Below are 21,371 nucleotides of genomic sequence, written 5' to 3'. Positions count from 1 at the left end.
GAGTAATGAAGAAAAACAATTTGACTCCTCTCTTACAGTCAGTCCTATACTCTGCAGGTTTATTTGCACTACCTGCACAAAGAATAAGGGCCAAAATCAAATATAATTGTTTTTAATTTTTACCATTTTTAAGTTGCGTCATTTTATTTGTACATATCATCATATATTATGTTTGTTTTAACTTTGTTTAAATTAATAGAACGTGTCATTTTATTATATGCTTTTACCAATAACCACAAATAATTTAATTTTACTGTTATATAATACATACTTTTCTTGTTAATTCTACTATATCATTTTTGTGAAAGCTATAAATAAACTACTGCTAATGAAAAGCCAGCTTATTTACTTCAGAACATCTATATTTTCATTAAACATATTTTGAACTTTATAATTTTATGTTCTTCATCTGATTTCTGGTAGTACAAGGGTTCCCAATGTTCCCAGCAATTCTTCCAGGGATCAGCTCAAAGGAGTTATAAATAAATTAGCATTTCCCAATGTTTACTGCCATATTGTAGCTGAAAACAGTTTCAATCTGTATTTTTCAGAATAGGATATTACTTGTACCTTAAGAACATGGGGAAGAAGGGCAGAAACACTGAGACCTCTGTGTGGAAAAAGCTGCCAGATGCTGCTTTTTTTTACTGCTAATAACTATACAATTTCCCAAAGCATGACTATACCTAGTACAATTTTTTAGTTTTTACGAAGTAGGGGAAGCAGTGGAGGATAGTACAGGCTCAAAAGCCAATAGAAATATGTGATTTAAATCAACTTCTAATTTTTGAAGACTAGCACAGAGGCAAATTGTAAGCATTATTTTAAACATTACTTAGATGATGAAGTGTTCATCAGTATCTTTCTTCAAAAAAGATAAGCATTTTAAGCATTTAGTATAATTCTCTGTTGATCTTTATTTATTTATAAGTATTGGTTTTACCTCTTGATGTAGAGCTGCATACTGTGATCACAACTAAAGCTCACAATAACAACTTTTACTGAAACATTTGACCCAGAGGCCGCCGAATGGGGTGGGTCACCCGGGCCATGACCTGACCAACATTTAGCAGCGATTCAGCTATTCAAACACAGCCCCGCTCCCTTCCTGCCTCCAACCCTTCCATGCGCAGCAGCAGCCGCAGTCTGCCACCCACAGCCAATGCGCCAATGCGCTGGAGCAGGGCTCGACACACTGGCTACAGGAGGCTGTCACTCTTCCCTCCTGGCAGGGCTGCGGGTGGTGAAACAAGACTACCACTGTGCGTGTCAGGGAGGCAGGGAGTGGGGCCATGTTTGAACCAGCATGCTAAATGTTGGTTGGGCCATGGGCCAGGTGGCACATCCCATTCAGATTTGACTTCACTAAACATCAACTTGAATAAAACCCATCTACTGTATCGCTGATAAGTGTGTTTGATTTCCAAGCCATCACAAGCCCATTCCAAAGTCAAGACAAATGCCTTACTCTCTACTTGTAACCTGCTTTTATGCCTAAATCCTATATTATACTTCTAGGCTAATTATGAGGATGTACATGTGGTACATCCTTGAGAACGACCAGTGGAGAACAGATTCCTTTCTCATTTCTTCCACACACATCCAGGTTGCAGAAGGGGCTTACAATGAAGCCCTGAGGCTGAAATGCCATCTATAGTGCATATTTGCCTCTTTAGGTAGGATAGTTGGACTAGTCAATAGGAGGCAACACTTGATCCTCTGGCCCCACCTGACCACTCTTCATTGCCTTGCAGGGAACCCATAAACAGCTAGTCTTCATGCCATGTGAAGAGCATGCCCCCCACTTTCTCCACTCCGGCTCAAGATCTGTGCTGAAACCAGGGAGCAAGGGGCTAGATTTTGCCCATTCTAGATAGAAATCCATTCAAAACTGTTTGTCAGACTTCTAGATCTTAAAAAGCTAGGATTTTCTCTACTTCTTGTAGTGACTTTAAATAGGAGATATCAAAAAGCTTTACTGGCAATAGTTTAGCCTTCTCATTTTGGGTTATTTTGACTCTTTCTAAAGCTGCTGCAGTTCCTTGAGCCTGCCAGCTGATGTCACTTCAGGAGTGCTAAACAATCATTTATCTTTTCACAGGGACAGGTGCCAGAGGGTCACTTCCAAAAATAGGACTTGGGGAAGAAACTTCTGCTGCGCCATAAAGCTGGCCCACTAATGCTGCTATTGAAGTGTCAGTCTCCACTAAAACAAAAGCTTTACAGACTGACTCTCAAATACAAAGGAAAAAATTAGGGTATTTTGAGCTGGGAAGGCCAAGTAAAACCAATTCATTCCAACTGATGTTAAAAAACGAAATTCACCTGGAAGACCACCTAAGTAGGTGTAAACAGCAACAGTTCCTCTCATTGCTTGATCGAGGATAGACAGCTCTTGCTCTGAATTTGTTGCATTTGTTTGTGAATCAACCGTCAGTTCAATCTGCTGTTTGCTTGCACTGAATCCTACCAGTGTCTTTCTGGTGGTGCACAGCCTCTTCGCTTCCAGCCGGACAATAATGATATTCCCAATAGTCACAATGATGTCCTGTGTGGCAGAATACAAAATACTTCACATAAAATCCTGGCATGTATTTCATTTAGTTTTGGGGCCTTTTGTGTTAGAAAGTAAAAATTATAGGAAATATGGGGACCAAGATTTTTCAAAATAGATGCTGGAGGTCTGTTGCTGCCACTTGTATATTTTCATACCTGAAAATCTAGTTTAACATTTCTAGAAGGAAATCCTGGCCCCACTGAAGTTGAAGTTTTTTCCACTGGTTTCAATGCAGGCAGAATATCATTCTTTGTTCCCTAATTTAGGTAGTTACAAGAAACAAACGAAAAATGGATTGCTTGGAGGCACATGCAAACATGCATTGTCTTGTCATGTGTTCCCTCCTGTAAGCAGGAACACCAGGAAATTGAAGGACAGCAAGACTGGAATGAATAGGACATGTGGTGCCATCATCATATCATTCGCTTTGCTTGTGTGTTGTACCCCTTCTTTCTCCCTCCTTGTGTCTGCCCTGTCTATATACAGTGTAAGCTCTTTAGGGCATATACAGCCTACTGTATGACACTTAATGAATGGGGTGGCATTCTTGGTTGACTCTTAAGCACTCCTCTAATGTTGCTTAATAAGAATTATCAATAATATCTTTTTAATGCTGTCTATGTGTTCTGAACTCTCTGAGCACTTCAGAAACAACTAAAGCAGCTTTGCAACACCCCTATTATTCTGAATAATGACTGTTAGACCTAACTGGCAGGCAGAGAATCAAGGAAGGGATTCTCTTTCATTATGTTGACTTTTTAGGAGATGGGTCTGTAGCCCAAAGTTGTTTTGATAACTTTAAGATCACCTGTGACTTGGAGGAGCTGGAGTCCATGATCGACAAAGCAAGAGGCACTGATTCACCAGAAACCAAGGCAAACATAACCCCAGTGCCTTTGGATGGGCGAATGTTCAGGACTACATTTATAACCCACTCTCCAGTGTTAGTATCATTGTCTGGTTTTAGGAATAAAAAGAGCAAATTAATGAATTGTGAAAATATCTTTATTCATCAACCAATGCTATTATTTTTATTAGCATTGTTCCTCACTTTAATCTATAACCCCATTACGAAAAATAAGCTTAATCTACAATGAAAAGGTGAACTTCGTCTTACTACTTACATGCACACACTTATATGTATGAGAGTACAGTATAGAGTATTGGGGTGGAGGGAGTGAGAAAATAGTAAGACAAAGCTCACCTTTATATAGGGAGAGGTGGCAGAAGTAAAAAGAAGCATTCCAGAAGCCAAAAGGAAAAGCCTGGAAAAACTGATAGTTCACTCATAAAACTTGGCTACCATGCAGAATATCAATAACTCAAATTTATGCATTTTAAAATTGCACACCCAAGTAGCCCTGCTATTCAACGGATACTACTTGCTTCAGTAGTATGCTGGTGTTTAAGTTTGATGCATTCAGGCTAGGACAGTGTTGGTAGAAACCCCCAAGAATGCATTTACATGAGAAATCTAAAGGGGACTTCTAACTATTGGAAAAGTACAGTTCTGGAACAGCCTACCAGCAGATGTGAATGGGCCAAACAAAACAACTACTGTATTTCTTTTAAAATGGAGGTTGATCAGCATATGAAAGAGATTATGGCGTGCTTCCTGTGATAATATGGAGCTGGACTTAATAACCCAGGAGGTCTTTTACAACACTGTATAGGGCAGAATTCTATTTCCCTTTGTGCACCTACATGCCAGTTTTCTAACTTGGGACTTTTGGCACTTGCCCCTTGTAGCAGGAGTCCTACTTTTGGAGCCCCTCTGGACGTGTGACTCCGCCCTCCTGCAATGGGCCAACCGCCTGCTTACTCTCCTGCCACACCTTGATCTTACGTGTGATTAATAGATGATTGGAATCAGCAGGAGGCTGCCCATTTTTATGCGCCCCAATGACGCTGTCTGCGGCTCCTTTTCCTCTCCTACACCGCAGCCCAAGCCTCACAGATGGTGCTGGTATGATCTAACTTGGGCCATGTTATTATGTATCGGCCCGTTTACTCTCACGGCTCCTCGCCACCCCTCCTCACTCTCGGGGCTCCTCGCTGCCCCCTGACTCAGGGCTCCTCACTGCCCAGGCTCCTCACTGCCCCCTAACACGGGGCTCCTCGCTGCCTCCTAACTCCGAGGCTTCTCGCTGCCCCCTTTAGCTCCGGGGCTCTTCGCTGCCCCCTAGCTCCAGGGCTCTTTGCTGCCCCCTAGCTCAGAGGCTCCTTACTGCCCCCTAGTCGGGGCTCTTCGCTGCCCCCCCAGCTCCAGGGCTTCTTGCTGCCCCCTAGCCACAGCTCTTCGCTGCCCCCCTAGTTCCAGGCTGGGCCAATGCGCCCCCAAACAAAGCTGCACCCCCTCCGGCGCCAGGAGACCCCACACTATCGTGGAGCTCCTATGAGGCCTCCTCCCACCCCTTATAGCCTCACCCTGTCCTCTGGTAAAACAGAAAACACAAAACGCAAAGCCCCCAGGCTACAATATAAAAGCTAGACCGTTCTGGTCAAAATACAAATATGAGAGAGAAAGAGAGAGAGAGAGAGACAGAGAGAGACAGAGAAGTGCAGTAAAGCAGTCCAGGGCCCCCTCCGATCAAGGGGCAGCAGACATATCACTGAGTCACACACTCTCTAGCTTATTCTCTTCTACCTGGCCCCACATCTTCCCCTCTTGGCTGCCCAGGTCAGGAGCCAGATTCAAAAGCATCACAGGAGAAGTGGGGGCTGGATACTGGCTGAGCTGCAGTGAAATGGCTAGAGCACTGTCCTGGGAAGCCTGAGAGAAACAGGTTAAAACCCACTCTGGGCAAGCAGGTCTAAAACCTGAATCTCCCATTTCCTAGGCAAGTGCCCTAAGCACTCAGGTGCTGAGGCTGAATCACAGGAGGCTTCTCTTCCATCTAACACCCATTAGTCATGGATTTCTAACTGGTTACATTTTCCTGACATGCATCTAGAATGGAGAGGCATACATGCCCATCAAATGCATAACCAACTGCACAAGTTTAGTATATGCTTTTATGCCCACAGTGCAGGGATAACAACATAGCAACTTCTGTGTATGTGCCAAAAACACCGTTTATGCAGTTAGAAAACTACCATTTAGCTGAACAAAGAGAAATGGCATTCTGCTCTATGTTCCCATGTTTTTGTTTCCTCAGGGATGGGATACTTGAATACAAGAGCTACCTGTTTTAAAATGTTACATTAATGCTGCATTGTGCTACTTAGATCATAATCATCTCCTAACTGTACCTTTCTCTAAAGTAATTTTGTATGGTTCTCTTTCACAGTTCGAACTACTCACGTTGACAAACCTGGAGCAGAGACAGATGGAAAGGATCTGTTTAATCCTCTCCACCCCTTGCAAGTGTCCCTACTTGAGAAATTAAGCTGAGATTTATGGGACTGAAAGCTATCCTCCAACGTAGGTTAGTGGGGTACTTGTTCAAATCAAGAGCATGTGACTCTCTTCTGTTCTGATACATTAGTTCAGCTTAAAGACATGTTGCAGAAGGCTGAAAAATACTTACTATAGTTTATATGAAACTTTGCCACTCCAGTGCCAGGGTAGTAGGATCCTCTCCCCACAGATGGTAAACAGCGTTTGATTTGTGTTTTTTTAATAACTTCTGTTAAGCCTAAATGCCCCTGACTCATCAGGTTCAAGGCCCGAACACACCCATCTATGCGAGGGTTAATCTGCAGAAGAGTTATAGTAATGTGTGTTGCATTCAGATTTGTTCTAGAAACAATGTTAATCAATGGAGTGTGAGTTACTTTACATAACAACATATTTATTGACAGACAGTCAACCATATTGATGGTGTAGGTTTATAACACTGACACTGAACCCAAATATTTCTAGGAACATTTCACATTAGGTGAGAGGCTATTTACAAAGGGGCTTTTAAATGTTGTTGTGTAGCTTTACCTTTTTTCCTTTCTCTTTCCCACTGAGAACAAAAATGTACTTTAAAAAGAGATTCAAGTATTGGCATCTATGTTATTTTGGTGGATTGGTGGCAGGTTTTTAAATGGAAATTATTCTGTAGTATTGATTTGCAAGATCCTAGATAGGAACTCCAGATATGAAGGAGAGATACAATATGGGCAACGGAGGCTTTTCTCTTCTTGGGACAAAAGCAAAGTTTGGATTCCAGAGCACACTGACTTACTGATTTTCTGCCAAGCTTGTCACTGCTGGGCTACAGGATGAGCAGCAAGGAGCTGGTGCACACAGAATAAGTTTGAGCTCTTGAGAAGGGTGAGATGGGGGAACTATGCCCCACCCCCTCACCCCCCTGCTACAAGCTGGATTGGATAAGGCATAGGCAGAGCAAAAGTAAAGTATCTCTGTGCCTCCTTCAGTCTTGCACACATACTCAGACTGAGCCAATTTACTAGCAAGAGAGGGAACATCTGTAAAATGCATAAGTGGTCCTGTTACTTAAGGACTCTAGATTTAAAAAATATATAGGTTATAATCCTGCACTACCCCTGCCTGCCCGCCCCCCTCCAGCCCCACATACATCAGATAACAGACGAGGGAGTTCACTACTGTGATTCTATAATGAAACCCTAACAATGTGCCCAGTACAAAGTGAGTACAAAGTGTTGATGCATACTCATTTTCAAAGTAAAACATTCAATATACCTTTTTCATTTTATACATACATTCCTCCCTTTGTTTTGTGTCCCCAGTTGGTAAACACATTTGGAGAAACAAACAATAATCTTAATAGGCATAATTATTATTTTCTAGTTACCTGCTTAATGAGGGTGTTGCCCACTTTGGGAGGTAGCCCTGCAACATACACTTTGATTTCCAGTGAACCATTTATTTGTTTAAAAAGATTCCCAGGGCTCTTAATACTCATCACTGCTTCCCTTGCTATTTTAACACAGATACTATGTTCTAGTTCTTCCACTGTGATCTAGGATTAAAAATAAATACACATCCATATATGGTTGAAGATGACTTAATATAGCTCATTAAAAAATAACACTGTTTAAATTCATTCTAGTGTGTTCATGACTTGCAGTAGGTCTTTAAAATTTGAAACAGACATTTCTAAGGGAAAGGAACTGTCTTTTGCTTTCTTTCAGAAAACTTGTGCACTGTTCATTGAAATAAAAGCTATTGAAAATCACAGTTATTTAGTTTGTACTGCACTTAAAAGGCTTGGCTAAGAGCTTGCTTCTCAAATTGCCTGATAGCCTATCTATATGAAAGTGCTCCTTTTCTTCTGTTATAGACACTTCCCATCGCATTATGCTATTCTGGCCCTTCAAAACCCTTTCACTCAAGCAGCACCTGCTATTACACTGAAAGGTTACACAAAATGGAAACAGAGTCCAGATAGCAACGCATTTACATGATTTATCTGCACACACCTTCAGAATCTGTCAAATCTGTGTTACTCAGCCCTGGTATCTGTAAGCTGGATTACTTGTAGGTATGTAACCTCCTCTTCCATGTGTTGTTCACCTTCCTCTATGCTTACAAAGGAAAATGGTATATATCTGCTGCCAGTCAGCAGTAGTTAAACCCTTAGGATATGTCTTCATCAATATTTAGGATCAACCTGAAGTTGCCCTAAGCCAACCCAAGTCATGTGAGCCATCCTGTCCTGTTAGCAGCATACCTTGCAGCCCTCACTAAGCCATCCACATTGTGCAACTTACATATAAATCAAAATCTTTGAAAATATCCTTCTGCGGACCTGTCTCCTTTTTTGTCTGTCTCTATTTAAGAGTAGAGGGGAAAGGATGTGGAGTGAGAACCACCTGAAGACAAGAAGAAAGAATTGTGGGAGGCTCTGGATAGACTTCCTACGCTCCAGATCTGCATATATAGGTAGAATCCAAACATAATGCAGGAAGAGGTGGGCTAGGAGATGAATGGGAGAGAAGTTAATCTCATCCCTAGAAATTTGGCACAACTTCCAAAATTGGGCTGAAGACCAAACAAAATGTATATAATATATTTTATTGGTGGGTATGGCTTTGTGGAAGACCCTAAATATCAATGAGACATAACCTTAGTAGCAAAGACAATTCTAAAAGCCTGGGTTCAAACCTGCTGATGATACCTGAGGCCATTTCATATAGAATGACTTGTTTTTTTTCTATAATACTCAGGCAAATGCACACAAATGTACATTAAAAGTATCTTATTAAGTTTTCAAAGTGTGTAAAAATTAGGAAATTCCAAAATGAATGAAGCCCATTTAAACTGCAGTTCTGTTATTTAAGTCTTGAGTAAATGCCTTTGACTTCACAACCTTAATGTATTTTCCCTGAATGTAACAGATTTATTAAAGAGACCCTATTTGTGTTAATTTCTCTTGACTTCACTGAGAGCAGAAGAGCCCCAAGCCCTGAGGCAAGTACCACTGAAAAAGAAAGGCTTAAGATTTTCTTTTGTTAGGACACAACAAGCCTTCATTTGATCAAGCTGTACTGGATAGTGTGGAATAAAAATAGTTGTGTGTTAGAATAACTGCGCTACCATCCACTTGTGTCAAGGTACACATATTTACAGAACTAGGCAGTAGCACTACTGCATAGGTATGAACACCAGACAGAAATCTGGTACTGGAGGGGAGGGTGGGGAAAAGCCAACTTACTGTTTGCCACACACCATCATTAATGGCTTTGCCACCGCTTGTGACTTTTGTTCCATGTTCATTCTTGAATTGAATCTCAATCTTTCCATCCCGAAGTGCAAGCAAGAACCATCCTGTGTTGTTGGAGGATTCAGCATATAGTATAACACCCTCATTGTCATATGTCCGGAAATCAAATTCTGCTGAAAATCTGAATGGTGGGAGAGGAATCACAATAAAGAGAAAAGGACAGATGAGGTACTGAAGAACTAAGTGTGATATGTTAATAACTTAGTTATACAGATATGTCTTAGTCTACAGAGGACACTGTATTTGAGCAGGTAGAATGGCTGCAGGCTGTTAGTCACAGGCACAACCCAGTAGTTATGGAAACTTATTAATCTGAATCCTGATAAAAAGTTCAGTTTTTTTTATTCAAGGCATTGGATTTGAAGGATTTGGGGGTTCAATTCTCATGAGCTTCCCATATGACCAATTCACTTTGTTTCACTGCTCCTATTTACAAAACAGGGTTAAAACTCTCTTACTTCCACAAGGATGCTAGGGGAAAAAAAATCAACAGAATAGTGAGCAAGTCCAGAAAAAATTCTACAGTGTCCTCCATGAATGTGCTTAGCTATCATTGGCTTTGAAAATGTGTTTTATTTTGGTTTTTTTAATTCAGATAACTGGGCCAGTTTCTACTCTGTCGGGGTGGAGTTGGATGATCTAACATATACCAGTATTATTACATATATTACAGCAGTGCTTAGAGATCCTATGCTGCTCCATCACCAAAAGCTTTTAACCTAAATAAACAGGAGAAATAAAGGGTGGGAGGGGAAAACAAAGATGCAGGGAGGCAAGGTGAAAGTCATATAACAAGTCAGTGGCAGAATAAGAAGGGCTAGGATTCTATAGGGTGATATCATTTACTGAACTATCATTTACTGGGATAGTGTTAGACAAGTTTCCAAATGCAAGACCCTCTTCATCGGGTCTGTGGAATAAAAGTCAGCACAACATTAGGGCTGTGTGAAGCTTCAGTCACTGATTTGATTCATTAGAGATTCAGCCCAATTCGGTGGCTGAATCTTCGAATCCAAATCAAATCAGAAGACCCTTGAATCTCTCTGAATCAAATCAGAACCCTCTGAATTGATTGAGAGAGGTTCAGAAAGATTTGGTGATTCAGACATAGAGACAGCTTTAAATGTTTTTTCTACATACCTCAAGGTAGCAGGCAGCTCGTGAATGCTCCGATGCTGGGGCAGATGGAGCGTCGCACCAGAGCACAGGGGGGTCTCCAGCATGCTCAGCAGCAGACCCGGAAGTAGACCAGAAATTCTTCCAGTCCACTTCTGGGTAATACTGCCCGTTTCACACACCCCTACACAGCATAGACTTTACCCCAGCTATGCAGATGGTCCAATAAAATGTATCACCCTAAGAAATCCTTGCCTCTTGCAAAATTCCTAGACCATCATGGCTACAAAATCACTCTAACACTAAAATAAGAAAGAGAATTGCTGCCCTAACTCCATATTCAGTTCTTTATTGTCAAGATTACACTGACTTTCAAATACAGTCCTAAAGAATCTTCGTATTTGAAATCTATAGATAACTATTTATGACCTTTGCCAAGGTCTGGAAGTGCCTTAAAATCTTCCAGGAGAAATTAAATCCAGGTCAACATTGATTCAAAACACAAGGATAGACAGTATCTCAATACAGGTATCTCAATACTTATGCTTTTGCTAAAGATTCTGAGGAATTAAAAACCAAGAATTTAACCACTTCTCTTATTGCTGTCTTTGAAATTGCTGAAGCTGTGAGTCAGAGAGAACACTGCATTTTCAGCTTCCACCCTGAAGAAATTCTAGCATAATAAAGAGGTCACTAATATTAGTAATTGCTCTAGGACGCTGACAAGTGAAGAGTAAATACTACAAGCTGATATGGAATTGAAACAAGTTATTGTACTTCACTGGTGTATTACAACATTTTGAGGGACAATTAACTCTTTCAATCGTTTGTGTACAGCATGCTATAACTTGCGGTCTCTAGCTAAGAATAGCAGAAGCATTATCCAAGGCCAAAGCATTGTGATAAAGAACTTTAATCTCTTTCTTGCTTTATTTGCTATGAAATCATCGGACTTCTTCTTAGGTCTTTGACTAAAAAGGAACTACAGCACGTTAGAAATAAGCTTATTTAAATTTCACCTGCTGAAGGCAGTGTTTAAAGCCTTACAAGTGTAGAACTCATGGTTGGGGTTCTTCAGGGCAGAATTTGAGTCAGACACAAGACTGGCCCATTAGTCTTTTTCTACATCTGCTACTTTTTCCCCTACAAGGTCTTTCTCTTCCTTACAGAGGGGCAGCAAGCTTCTGATGGGGTATATCTATAGAGCACAGTATCTGAAGCACAGGACTCAAAGGTTCAGGGATACTACCTTGGATACAGCACCAAGCTAATGTGTATCACTTGTCATACTCTAGCTGTTACATGTGCATGGTCCCATAGCAATACAAGTGTAGCAAAACCACTCCAAATATAACCCTCCTCATTCAGAGTTGGATTATGTCTCAGTGCTGGAGGAATATACCACATTTACTTAAATCTAAGACAACCATCCCCCTCCTCCCCCCCATTCAACATGGGCTAAAAAAATCCCTTGTTTTAGATTCAAGTATGGCAAGCAGCTGCTGTAGGTCTGAAATGGACCAGGGTGGTTCATGTGGCAGGCAAGGGATATGTGGAGTGGGGGGGCAGTGCGGGGGAAGGGGGCACATAGTGCAGGGGAGTGCGAGGGAAGGGGGCTAGCATTTCAAAGAGGAGCATGAGGAAGGGGGCTGCAGTGAGGGGAGCACCGGAAAGAGGTGCAGGGGAGGGGCACACAGTGCAAGGAGAGCATGGGAAAAGGGCAGCAGGAAGGACCTCGGAGAAGGAGGGCAGAGTGGTGATGGGAGATACCACAGTGGTCCTGACCCAGCCTGGAGCCTGGAGATACCACTACTGCCTAGACCAGTGGGGTGCTCTATGCTCCTGGTGGAGACAAAGCTGAAGCAACTGCAAAGGTAAAGGGAGAGGGGAGGGCAGGCAGTAGAGGGTGACAAGCAGGGTTCGAATTATGGGGGAGCTCAGAGGGGCTGAGCCTCCCCGCATAAGAGATGAGAGCTCCCTTGTCACTACTTTCCCTGTGGCAGGGGTTGGGGGGAAGAATTTAAGAGGAACCTCCAATAACTCTATACATGGAAACTTAAAACAGATTTATAATTTTCCATGTCTAGAATCTAATAACTGAGGAGTCATCTTAAATTCAGGGTTCTCTTGAACTTGGGTAAACATGGTGATATGCTCACATCAAGACTCTAGTGCAGTGTGGTGCATACAGCCCACACCAAGGGGGTCCCTGCTCACCGACTGACTGCAGTTCTGCACTAGTCAGCTGCTACTGCCTCTTGTCTGAAAGAAAGTCCTCTTTAACAGTTCATTTAGCTGATGAGTATCTAGATAAAAGGTGTCTCAGTCATACTATATTAGGAATTTGCTCGTCTCCCTATATTGAAAGACTGGCTTAGGGATACAGTATGATCAGTAAGTGATGCTGTAAACTGACTCCAGGCAATTACTCTTCCTGTCATTTCAAATGACTTCAGTTCCACTAAGTGCCAGTGATATCAATTCAGTCATTCTCCGTGGTATAAAAATGTCTTATCTGGTCCTGAGGAGATGATGGTAAGAATTGCGCATTCAATGCTGAACATTTCTGTCACCCTCTGAAAACTTAATGGAAACAAATGTCCGTAACTTTCATGCATACTTTTATTGTTGGCAAAGGCTCACCTGCTGGCATTTGGCAATTTAAACCTTAAATGCAGAACAGCATTTTCTGTTGTTTGCTCTGCCAGGTAAAGCAACTGATAATTCGGCTCAAGGTTCAGCGGGAGGCAAACTGGAACAGCCTGGAAATAATGGGTAAAGGGAAAACAGCATGCTCTAATTTTCTACAGTGATAGATCACAAAAGAACTCTAGTTCTTGTTGATTTTAGCTAGTTTCATTTTTGACTAATTCATTTTTCATAACTGATCAGTATTGTACTTAAATAATTTGATGCCTCAAAACAAATTAAATGATGTTGTTGTTGTTCTCTATATATTATCAACGTGTCTGAAATATACTGTATTTTCAGGTGTATACGATGTACCTGATTCACTGCCCCCCTTCCAAAAGGTTAAAATTATTGAAAAAATTAATTACTGAATATGATCAAGCAGAGGGGGCCTTTGGTAGGTCTTGCTGGAGTATAGATTGTGTATGTCTTCACTGCATCTGATAGAGAAAAGAGCGTCCCTGAGCTGGAGAGGGTGGCATGGAACCAGAGGACAAGAAGACGATGTTGATGTGAGGGTCCCACTTCCACAAAGATAGTTTCCTTTGGCTGCAAGGAAGGAAGAAGCAGGAGCTGCAGCTCAGCATTTCTCAGATGGGTGGACCAATGAGGGATGGTGACTGCCAGAGGAAAGTAGGGCAGAAGGTAGGTAGGGCCACAACAGCCCTCTCTGCTTCCCTTCCTTTCCCTTTGCCCAGTAACTCCCTGAAGGAACTTGGTGACACAATGAGTTCCAGACTTTGGCATGCACTGGTAGGATCCAAAATGTAAAAACAGGTACTGCTACAGCCTCCTGCAATACCCTTTTTGCCTGACCTAAGCTTGCTGACTGTCACCAGCATCTCCAGGCTTTATTGGCACCTTGGAGGCTGACTTCAAGTTACTGATATCTGATTTCAATTCTGTAGTTTCAGTAAGGTGCATCTTACATTTAGACCTCCTTTCAATGTCTCTTATACATGGGAAAATATGGGCAGGTTGTGACATAGTTTTTAATAGAGGCAAACTCAGATACAAAGGCTGGCCATGCAAATTAAGAGTAGGCATCCAGTCCAAAACCAGAGCACTTCCTTTCCCTGACTAGGATTCTAGCACATCATTTATACTAAGCCACATGGTTGTATTGAGTTTGGGGTGCCTGAACTCTAAAACACCTACAATGTTAGAGAGGGGGATTGGTTCAATAAGAAGCATGCTTTCCTTGGACGTCAAAGTGAATCAATATACAAGCACAGTGTTAATGCAATATAATGGCTTGTAAAAAAAGAATCTTCTCAGGACAGATGTAAAATTGAAGTCATAACCATTTTAGGCAATGAATGATTCCATGACTATAAAATTGTGGCTGGTGCCCTAGTTAAAATCAGAGTTAGGTACAAGTATTTACATTCTACCTACAGAAATTCCCTGCTGCCTTAATTAAGGGAGGTTCTTTATTTTCTAGGCTACACTGCTGCAAAGCATGACTGTGTATGCGATTTATGAATGATTTCTGTAATTCAAGAGTGATGATCCTAGTATTCAAAAACGATGTAATATTTTGAGTGACATCAGTTTAAATAGATAGGATGTTATGAACAGATTCCTGCTATCCAATATGCACTGCTGCTTTTCTGTTTCGCGTCATGTCACAATTAGTATTAGATGTAAAAGGATAATCAGAAGTTTTATTTTGGGACCAAATCTCTTCTTTTCAATCACATATCAGAATAAGGTCCCTGCCAGACATGCAGGTAAAGGTGCAAAGGAATTTGATGTGTGATCCACATGTGTATGGCAGGAGGCATGATTGTGGGATCATGCATCAGATCCCATCAAGCCCTACTGCCAGTGCGAGGGGAGCCAGGGATCATAATCCCAGGCTCCCCCTGCACCAGCATGTAGCAAGCTCTCACAGTGGAGCCCTGGCAGCTGATCCACACTCCCAGGTGTGGGGCCATACCCCATCATACATTCAATTAATGGTGTCACAGGAACCAGTCACAAAGTTACTACACATTTTTTATATAATAACTTTGTGGCTTATTCCTTGTTTTATGATGCCATAAATTCCTTTAACACGTGGCTGGGTTACAACTTAAGATGTAATTAATTGGTTAATCATGCCTTAAGTATAACATGTGGCAGGGACCTAAGTCGCACACAGCTGTGGCAGAGCAGCTGCAATGTGCTACAGCAGGGATATCAAACTCATCTGGCTCTGTGGGCTGGACAAATAGCATGGGGCTTGCCCCGCAGGCCAGATTGGGCCCATGGATTCCTCTCTCTCCTATGCTGAATACAGTACCCATGGTGCCTACTCCAGTTAATCCAGGACTGCTCTGCATGTGGTGCCCACTCCAGCCAGTCTGGGAGCTGCCCTGCATGCAACACTTGCTCTGGACTGGCCAGAGCAGGCCCCATGTATGGCACAGTAGTGGCCCCATGTGTGCCACAGTGGACCAGCTGGAATGGGTGCCATGGGTGTTGGATCCAGCATGATGAGGGGAGTGCCAGACTGGCCTGGACAGGTGCCGTATACAGCACAGGCTCCAAAGTGGGAGCCATGTGCAGCACTTATCCTCAGTCCTGCACATCAGGCCAGTCCAGTGTGTGCTGTGTGTGTCATATGGGTCAACTTGAGACCCAGGGCCAGCAGCAGGAGCCAAATGATGAGGTACCACTGGCCAGATGCAACCTGTGGGCCATATCTCTGTCACCCCTGTACTACAGTGTACACTAGCCATGTTGCATTTAGATAGTCTGACTTGTTAAAGTTCCATTTCTTAAAATGTCTTGATCTTACACCATGTTCATGATAGTCATTCCACTGACTATAATGGAGTTATTCCTGAATTAAAATAGCATAAGAAGTCTGCCCTTAAATGATGAATTATATATTGGATATTTGGATTCCAGTTGAAAATACCTGCCGCTAGCTTGTAACTATTGGCTCAGACTCTTTGGGCACCATTACATATGCCAGACATCTGCTCCAACACGTGCTAATTCATGTTAGTTCAAGCGCGCCCTGCTGCAATTTTCAAGTGCAGGACGCTGAATACATGTGACACTGTGGGCACTTTAATTAAAGCAGCTCCCAGAACCGCTCTAATTAAAGTGCCCCCCTCCACCCCAGAGCATGTGTACAGCTGCCCTTTCTGTTCATGCATCTCTTCATGAGGGTTAATAAACCTCTCACACACAGCAACAGGAGTCATGCTTTATAGAGAAAACAAGGATAGACTTCCCACTTTATTATCAACAGGAAATGGCTTTGCTCCCCATGTTGCCTAAGTATTAAATTTTAGTAAGTACAAAACAAGTTCTGGCAAATATGTCCTGATACAATATCAGGCTTTGATCTGGAAATATTTAAGCCCCTCTACTTCCTATGGTGTCAAAGACTGTTTTGGATGAAAGCGTTTGAACACCCTTACAAGTCCCAACCTGCCCAGCTCCTGCCAAAGTAATATAAAGAAAACAATTGACAAAGAAAGGTTTCTGCTGAAATATTCTACAGTCCTGCTGTTTCTGGCACTGACAAGTATAAATCTTAAAACTCTTTTGGTTCCTAAAAATAGCTTATTTTGGAAGTGAATTGAGTTTTCAGCATTTGGTGAAACCACATGGTCAACACTTAGTACTTTCTTCTAAAGCTATGGAAACTGGGACCAGGCAAAATAGTCAACTCATACCAATCAAGCTCAGCTCAAGTCTGAAGTCATTCTGTGGGACTGGGTAGGAGGAAGTTCTCGCAGCAAGAAAACACCTGGAAAATGTGCGATACCATTTTCCAAACCACAGTTCCAACCCCTAGGGATGCCTAAACCAAAAAGGGGCCTACTTCCTTCCTTTAGAAAAGGGATTTGGGGGTCATTTTGGGAGAGGGGGGTTGGAGGAAGCTGAGGCAAGTGCTATGCATGGCCCAAATTCTGTTGAAATACTCATGAGCTGAATTGCTGTGTCTGCTTTGTGGAACGGTGCCACAATGCCACTGCCTCCAGTGTTTTGCCACCATTCTGAAATTGGCATGGATTATCTTAGTATTTTTTCTAATCTAGTTCATCCTGTGATCAAGAAACTACCACTTCTGTGGCCCCGCAATGAGACTTGCCTCACAACTTTTACCTCTCAGGCAGTTTTACCTCACAAGTCTTCATGTCCTGAGAGAGCTTGAACCCTTTATGACCATCACAATGGCAGGTATAGCTTCCTTCGTAATTTACACACATTTGACCACAAATGTTTTCAGCGCATTCATCCACATCTGCAGTGAAAGAGAAAAGTTGCATGAGACTCAGGCTGAGCATTTACTTCACACAAGTCCTAAAGCCAAATACATTAAGCTAACTGAGTAAGGAGCAAGGATAGTTCTTTACTGGAATGTGAACCCAGTCTGTGATATGTTTTTGAATACATTATGACAAGTAGTTTTCTTGCTAGCTTTTCACCTGATACCTCTGAATGGCCAAGCCTGCCAATGAAAAGGGGTGACATACCAAGATGATTTAAGTAAGTTGCAAATTATGGCTTAATCTTACAGAAGTAATGCAGAGAAAATGTATTTCTAACCAATCCAAAAAGATGCACTTTCACTTCCTTTGCAGGTACTTCATTATCTGACGGGGAAGACCCATCCTCCCAGGAACCTGAGCCTGCAGATGTTACTGGTGAGGAAGCTATTAGAAAGCAATCTATGGACAGTGACAGTGTGGAGATGCAAAAGAAAGGGCATGTGTACAAAACAGGGATTTACTTCACCCTAACTTGAAACAGTGAGTTTTAAAAACACCACTTCAATTTAGGGTGAAGTAAACCCTTGTGTTGTGTACACCCATGTCTTACCTGCCTCTCCGGCAACGGAGAGCGGAGGGCAGGCTGGCAGCAGGCAAAGTGGTCCCTGGCCTGCAGTGGGGGCTGGTGTTTCCCTCCATAGCAGTGGCGCCCCCTTCTCTCTGCCCCCCAGGTACCCAGCTGGGGTGGTCCTGGGGGGCACCGCCGCCATGGAGGGAAGGACCAGGTCCTCAGACAGCTCAGGTAGGCAGACACACATGGGAAGGGAGAGATCAGGCTCGCAGCTTTTTTTTTTTCAGTGGAGCCTGCCTTCCTGAGCTGATGCCAGGCTACCTGCACAGCCCCTGAGCCACTCCTCAGAGATGTTTTAGTTTGCTGCACCCCAAAGTCATTTAAGGCGCATTATTCCACCGAATGCATTACAGCAGCTGGAATTCACGCGCAATACGCCGCTAACGCATGCAAGCACCAATGCCATTAAAGCGGTGCAAAAGCATTTAACCTTCTTTAAAGTGTCATGCACCCATGCCCCTCGTTTCATCTACACACTCCCATGAGCACCAACATCAAGGAACTCCTGTACACACAGAAGGAGTAGGAGCAGAGGAACCTGGACAAATTCCTTAAATGAGAGACTATGGAAAAGGAGCTGGAACTGGAACTCAAGGAATGCTTCTTCAAAACAGTCTTAGGTCTCAACATCCACAAGACCTGGGCAGGTAACTAACTGTGCAGGCTTCTCAGCAAGCACTAGTCCCTAGGTAAAGGTAGGTTTCTGTGTAATCTGCAGTGCATGCCCAAGTGCACAGCTTCTTGCAGCAAATAGGTCCCTCCTCAAGAGCTTAATAATAAGGAACAGGGAATTCTGCTACTCTTTGTTCCTGCATTATCTGCAATGCCCTGCCACAGATTATGATCTGAAGTTGTTGATAGCTCCCTGATAACAGTAGTAGACCCAGAAACAAGGCAAGCCCACCCCCACTTTGGTTGTGCTGCACATGTACAGTGAGCTTTGAGCTCATTGTCCAGCATGGGCTCCTGCTGGAGCTTGGCATGACCAGTAGCTCTGAGCTCACGAGCTGATCAGGGTAAGACACTGATGTTGCTGTTAGCCTTTTCCCTTCCCTACCCCAGCAGGGAAAAGGAGGGTATATGGTGGCAGTAGCACTCACCCCCTGGGCATTGAAGCCATGCAAAAACAAGGGCTCCAGCCAGATCCTGCACTGACAACTCATGTGACATCCAGCCAAAATGGGAGGTGACTGTCCCACTGCATCCTTTCTGGACCCACCCCAGCCTGGGAGATAGCTTGTACAATGCCAAGGTACTAACAATCCCCTTTTTTCCTGTCAGCCATGTAGCACAAGAAGAGGAGGAGTAAAAGACAAGAGGGTTACTACATGCAGCAGATGCACCATTGCTGCAAGGCTGAATTGGGTCATAATTTTTCACATATTAGTTTCCAAAATTGGCTTTGTTCAGTAGTTAAAAAGCAGTTATTTCTTGTTAGTGGTCAAATGAACAGACTGTGGTCTGAAATTTGTCCTTGGAGAGACCTCTAAATTTAATAAGATTCTGTGGTTTGTGCTAAGCGCTTGTCCACTTAATTGTAAGGGAAGAGAAACTGCAGCTATGCCTAAGGTTTTATTAGATCATGGAAAAACAGTAGGTATTCCTCACAAGCCAACTAAATGGCACCCTATGTCCCAAAATAAGCAGACAGTTACATTTTTTAAATAATATTTTATTTTTCATTTGAGTAAGCAGTTACCCAATGCATTACATAAAATTAATAAGGCAAAACAATGTCCCATGCTGATTAGCAACCCTTTTGTCCAAAGAGTTTAAGAAGAACAGCTCAATGAGCATTAAAAAATATCCAAGTATCAGTACCACATGACCTGTGGTATTTTGCAAGCTGCAAAACAGCATGAGTATTAGCAATCAATTACTTATTAAAACTGCTGTGTGTGCATGGATGTGAAGAACTATAGCATCTCTTCATCTTTGGGACAATATGGCTTATGGGGGCAATTCCTTATGTACCAAGGAATCTGTTGGTGTCCAGGATCCAACTAGATCCTTTCTGCAACAGCTATAAGTGAAACAGAATATCTATGGTGTTTCCAGTGCCAATAGGTGGGAAGGATTTTCTGGTGTAATATCTTTTACTGGACCAACTGCATAGCTGGAATAAAGTTAAACTTTCAAATGCAAGACATTCTTCATTATTCTGACCTGATGAAGACTGTCTTGCATTCGAAAGTTTGTCTAAATTTGTTCCAACCATGCAGTTGATCCAATAAAAGGTATCACCCCAAAGGAATCCTAGCCATTCATGTCACTTCTAGACCATCATGGCTACATCATCACTCTAATGCTACCATTGGGTAGAAATAAAGTCTCAGCTTCTCCAAGCACAGAACAAACAGATTTTCTCAGAATTCTGGCATTTTGCACCTTGCCAGGACTTCCCACATGAATATTGATGAATTGGCCCCTGTTGACCACCAAGAGTTGCAGGATCAGAGAATGTTTACCACTTACATGTAGCATGCTTACTGGTTCCTTCAGGCATGTAAACTCTAAGGATGTGACACGGTTCAAGAATCTCATTCCCTGTAGTGCAGCTCCTACTTTAGACATGTTCACATGCCCATATCCCACTCCATGAGTAGCATCTCTACACCATCCCCACCACCACCACTATGAGACTGAGAATTCACTTGCCAACACCAAAATGTAGCAGGATGAGCTCTCCAGCTTTTAGATGGCTCATTCAGCAACATGGATCTGTACTGTCCCTCAATCATGTATTGTGGTGCCAGAGTGTCAGTGTGAGCTCCTAACACAGGTCTATGATGATATGCTTCATCCACTAGAATTTCTGGTCATCTCTTGTCTTCTAATATAACACAATCTTGCCAAAACATACTATTTCTTCTGCTCCAGAAATGCTGGTATCCCCATGAAGATAGTGCGTCATGTGTACAAAAATCTGCCTTGTATGCTTCATCCATGTTCCAGGGATATAGTTAGTAGCCGTGTTGGTCTGAGACAAAAAGAAATGCAAAAATCTAGAACTCTTGGTTCAGAGATGATACTTTTTATTGGATCGAGAAATTGCAAAAAAAAAAAATTACATTTTTCTGCAAGCTTTCGGGCTCACACACCCTTCATCAGGCTCAGGGAAAGTTCAAGATGGTAAAATACCCCCATATGTTGGAAATAAACTCCATTTTTGCACAAATGAAACCAAAGCTGGAAATCTGTCCCTCTGGAGTAACTCATGAGAGTGTCTAATGGACCCAGAAGGACAGATTTCTAGCTTTGGTTTCATTTGTGCAAAAATGGAGTTTATTTCCTACATATGGGAACTTTTACCAACTTGAACTTTCCCTGAGCCTGATCAAGGGCACGTGAGCCCAAAAGCTTGCAGAAAAAATATGTATATATATTTGCAATGTCTCAGTTGGTCTAATAAAAGTCATCATCTCTGAACCAAAAGTTCTACATTTTTGCATTTCACCCAT

The 21,371-nt window shown here is 42.4% G+C and overlaps 1 protein-coding gene across 1 annotated transcript in view; it reads right to left on the bottom strand.

Annotated features, from left to right (window-relative positions):
- Window positions 1-21,371, bottom strand: part of PROS1 (protein S) — a 53,924-nt gene that overhangs the window by 8,448 nt on the left and 24,105 nt on the right. Inside the window, exons 8-14 of the mRNA XM_090057535.1 lie at window positions 17,190-17,311; window positions 13,015-13,133; window positions 9,187-9,376; window positions 7,324-7,491; window positions 6,088-6,256; window positions 3,366-3,514; window positions 2,326-2,548 (exon numbers count right to left, since the gene is read on the bottom strand). Of these exons, the coding sequence (XP_089913661.1) occupies window positions 2,326-2,548; window positions 3,366-3,514; window positions 6,088-6,256; window positions 7,324-7,491; window positions 9,187-9,376; window positions 13,015-13,133; window positions 17,190-17,311 (1,140 nt within the window). The remainder of the gene's footprint in view (window positions 1-2,325; window positions 2,549-3,365; window positions 3,515-6,087; window positions 6,257-7,323; window positions 7,492-9,186; window positions 9,377-13,014; window positions 13,134-17,189; window positions 17,312-21,371) is intronic.

Source organism: Crocodylus siamensis, chromosome 1 (genome assembly GCF_052110815.1).
Source record: "Crocodylus siamensis isolate JL-2025a chromosome 1, ASM5211081v1, whole genome shotgun sequence".
NCBI lineage: Eukaryota > Metazoa > Chordata > Crocodylia > Crocodylidae > Crocodylus > Crocodylus siamensis.
This window is presented reverse-complemented; position numbering and strand designations above follow the sequence as displayed.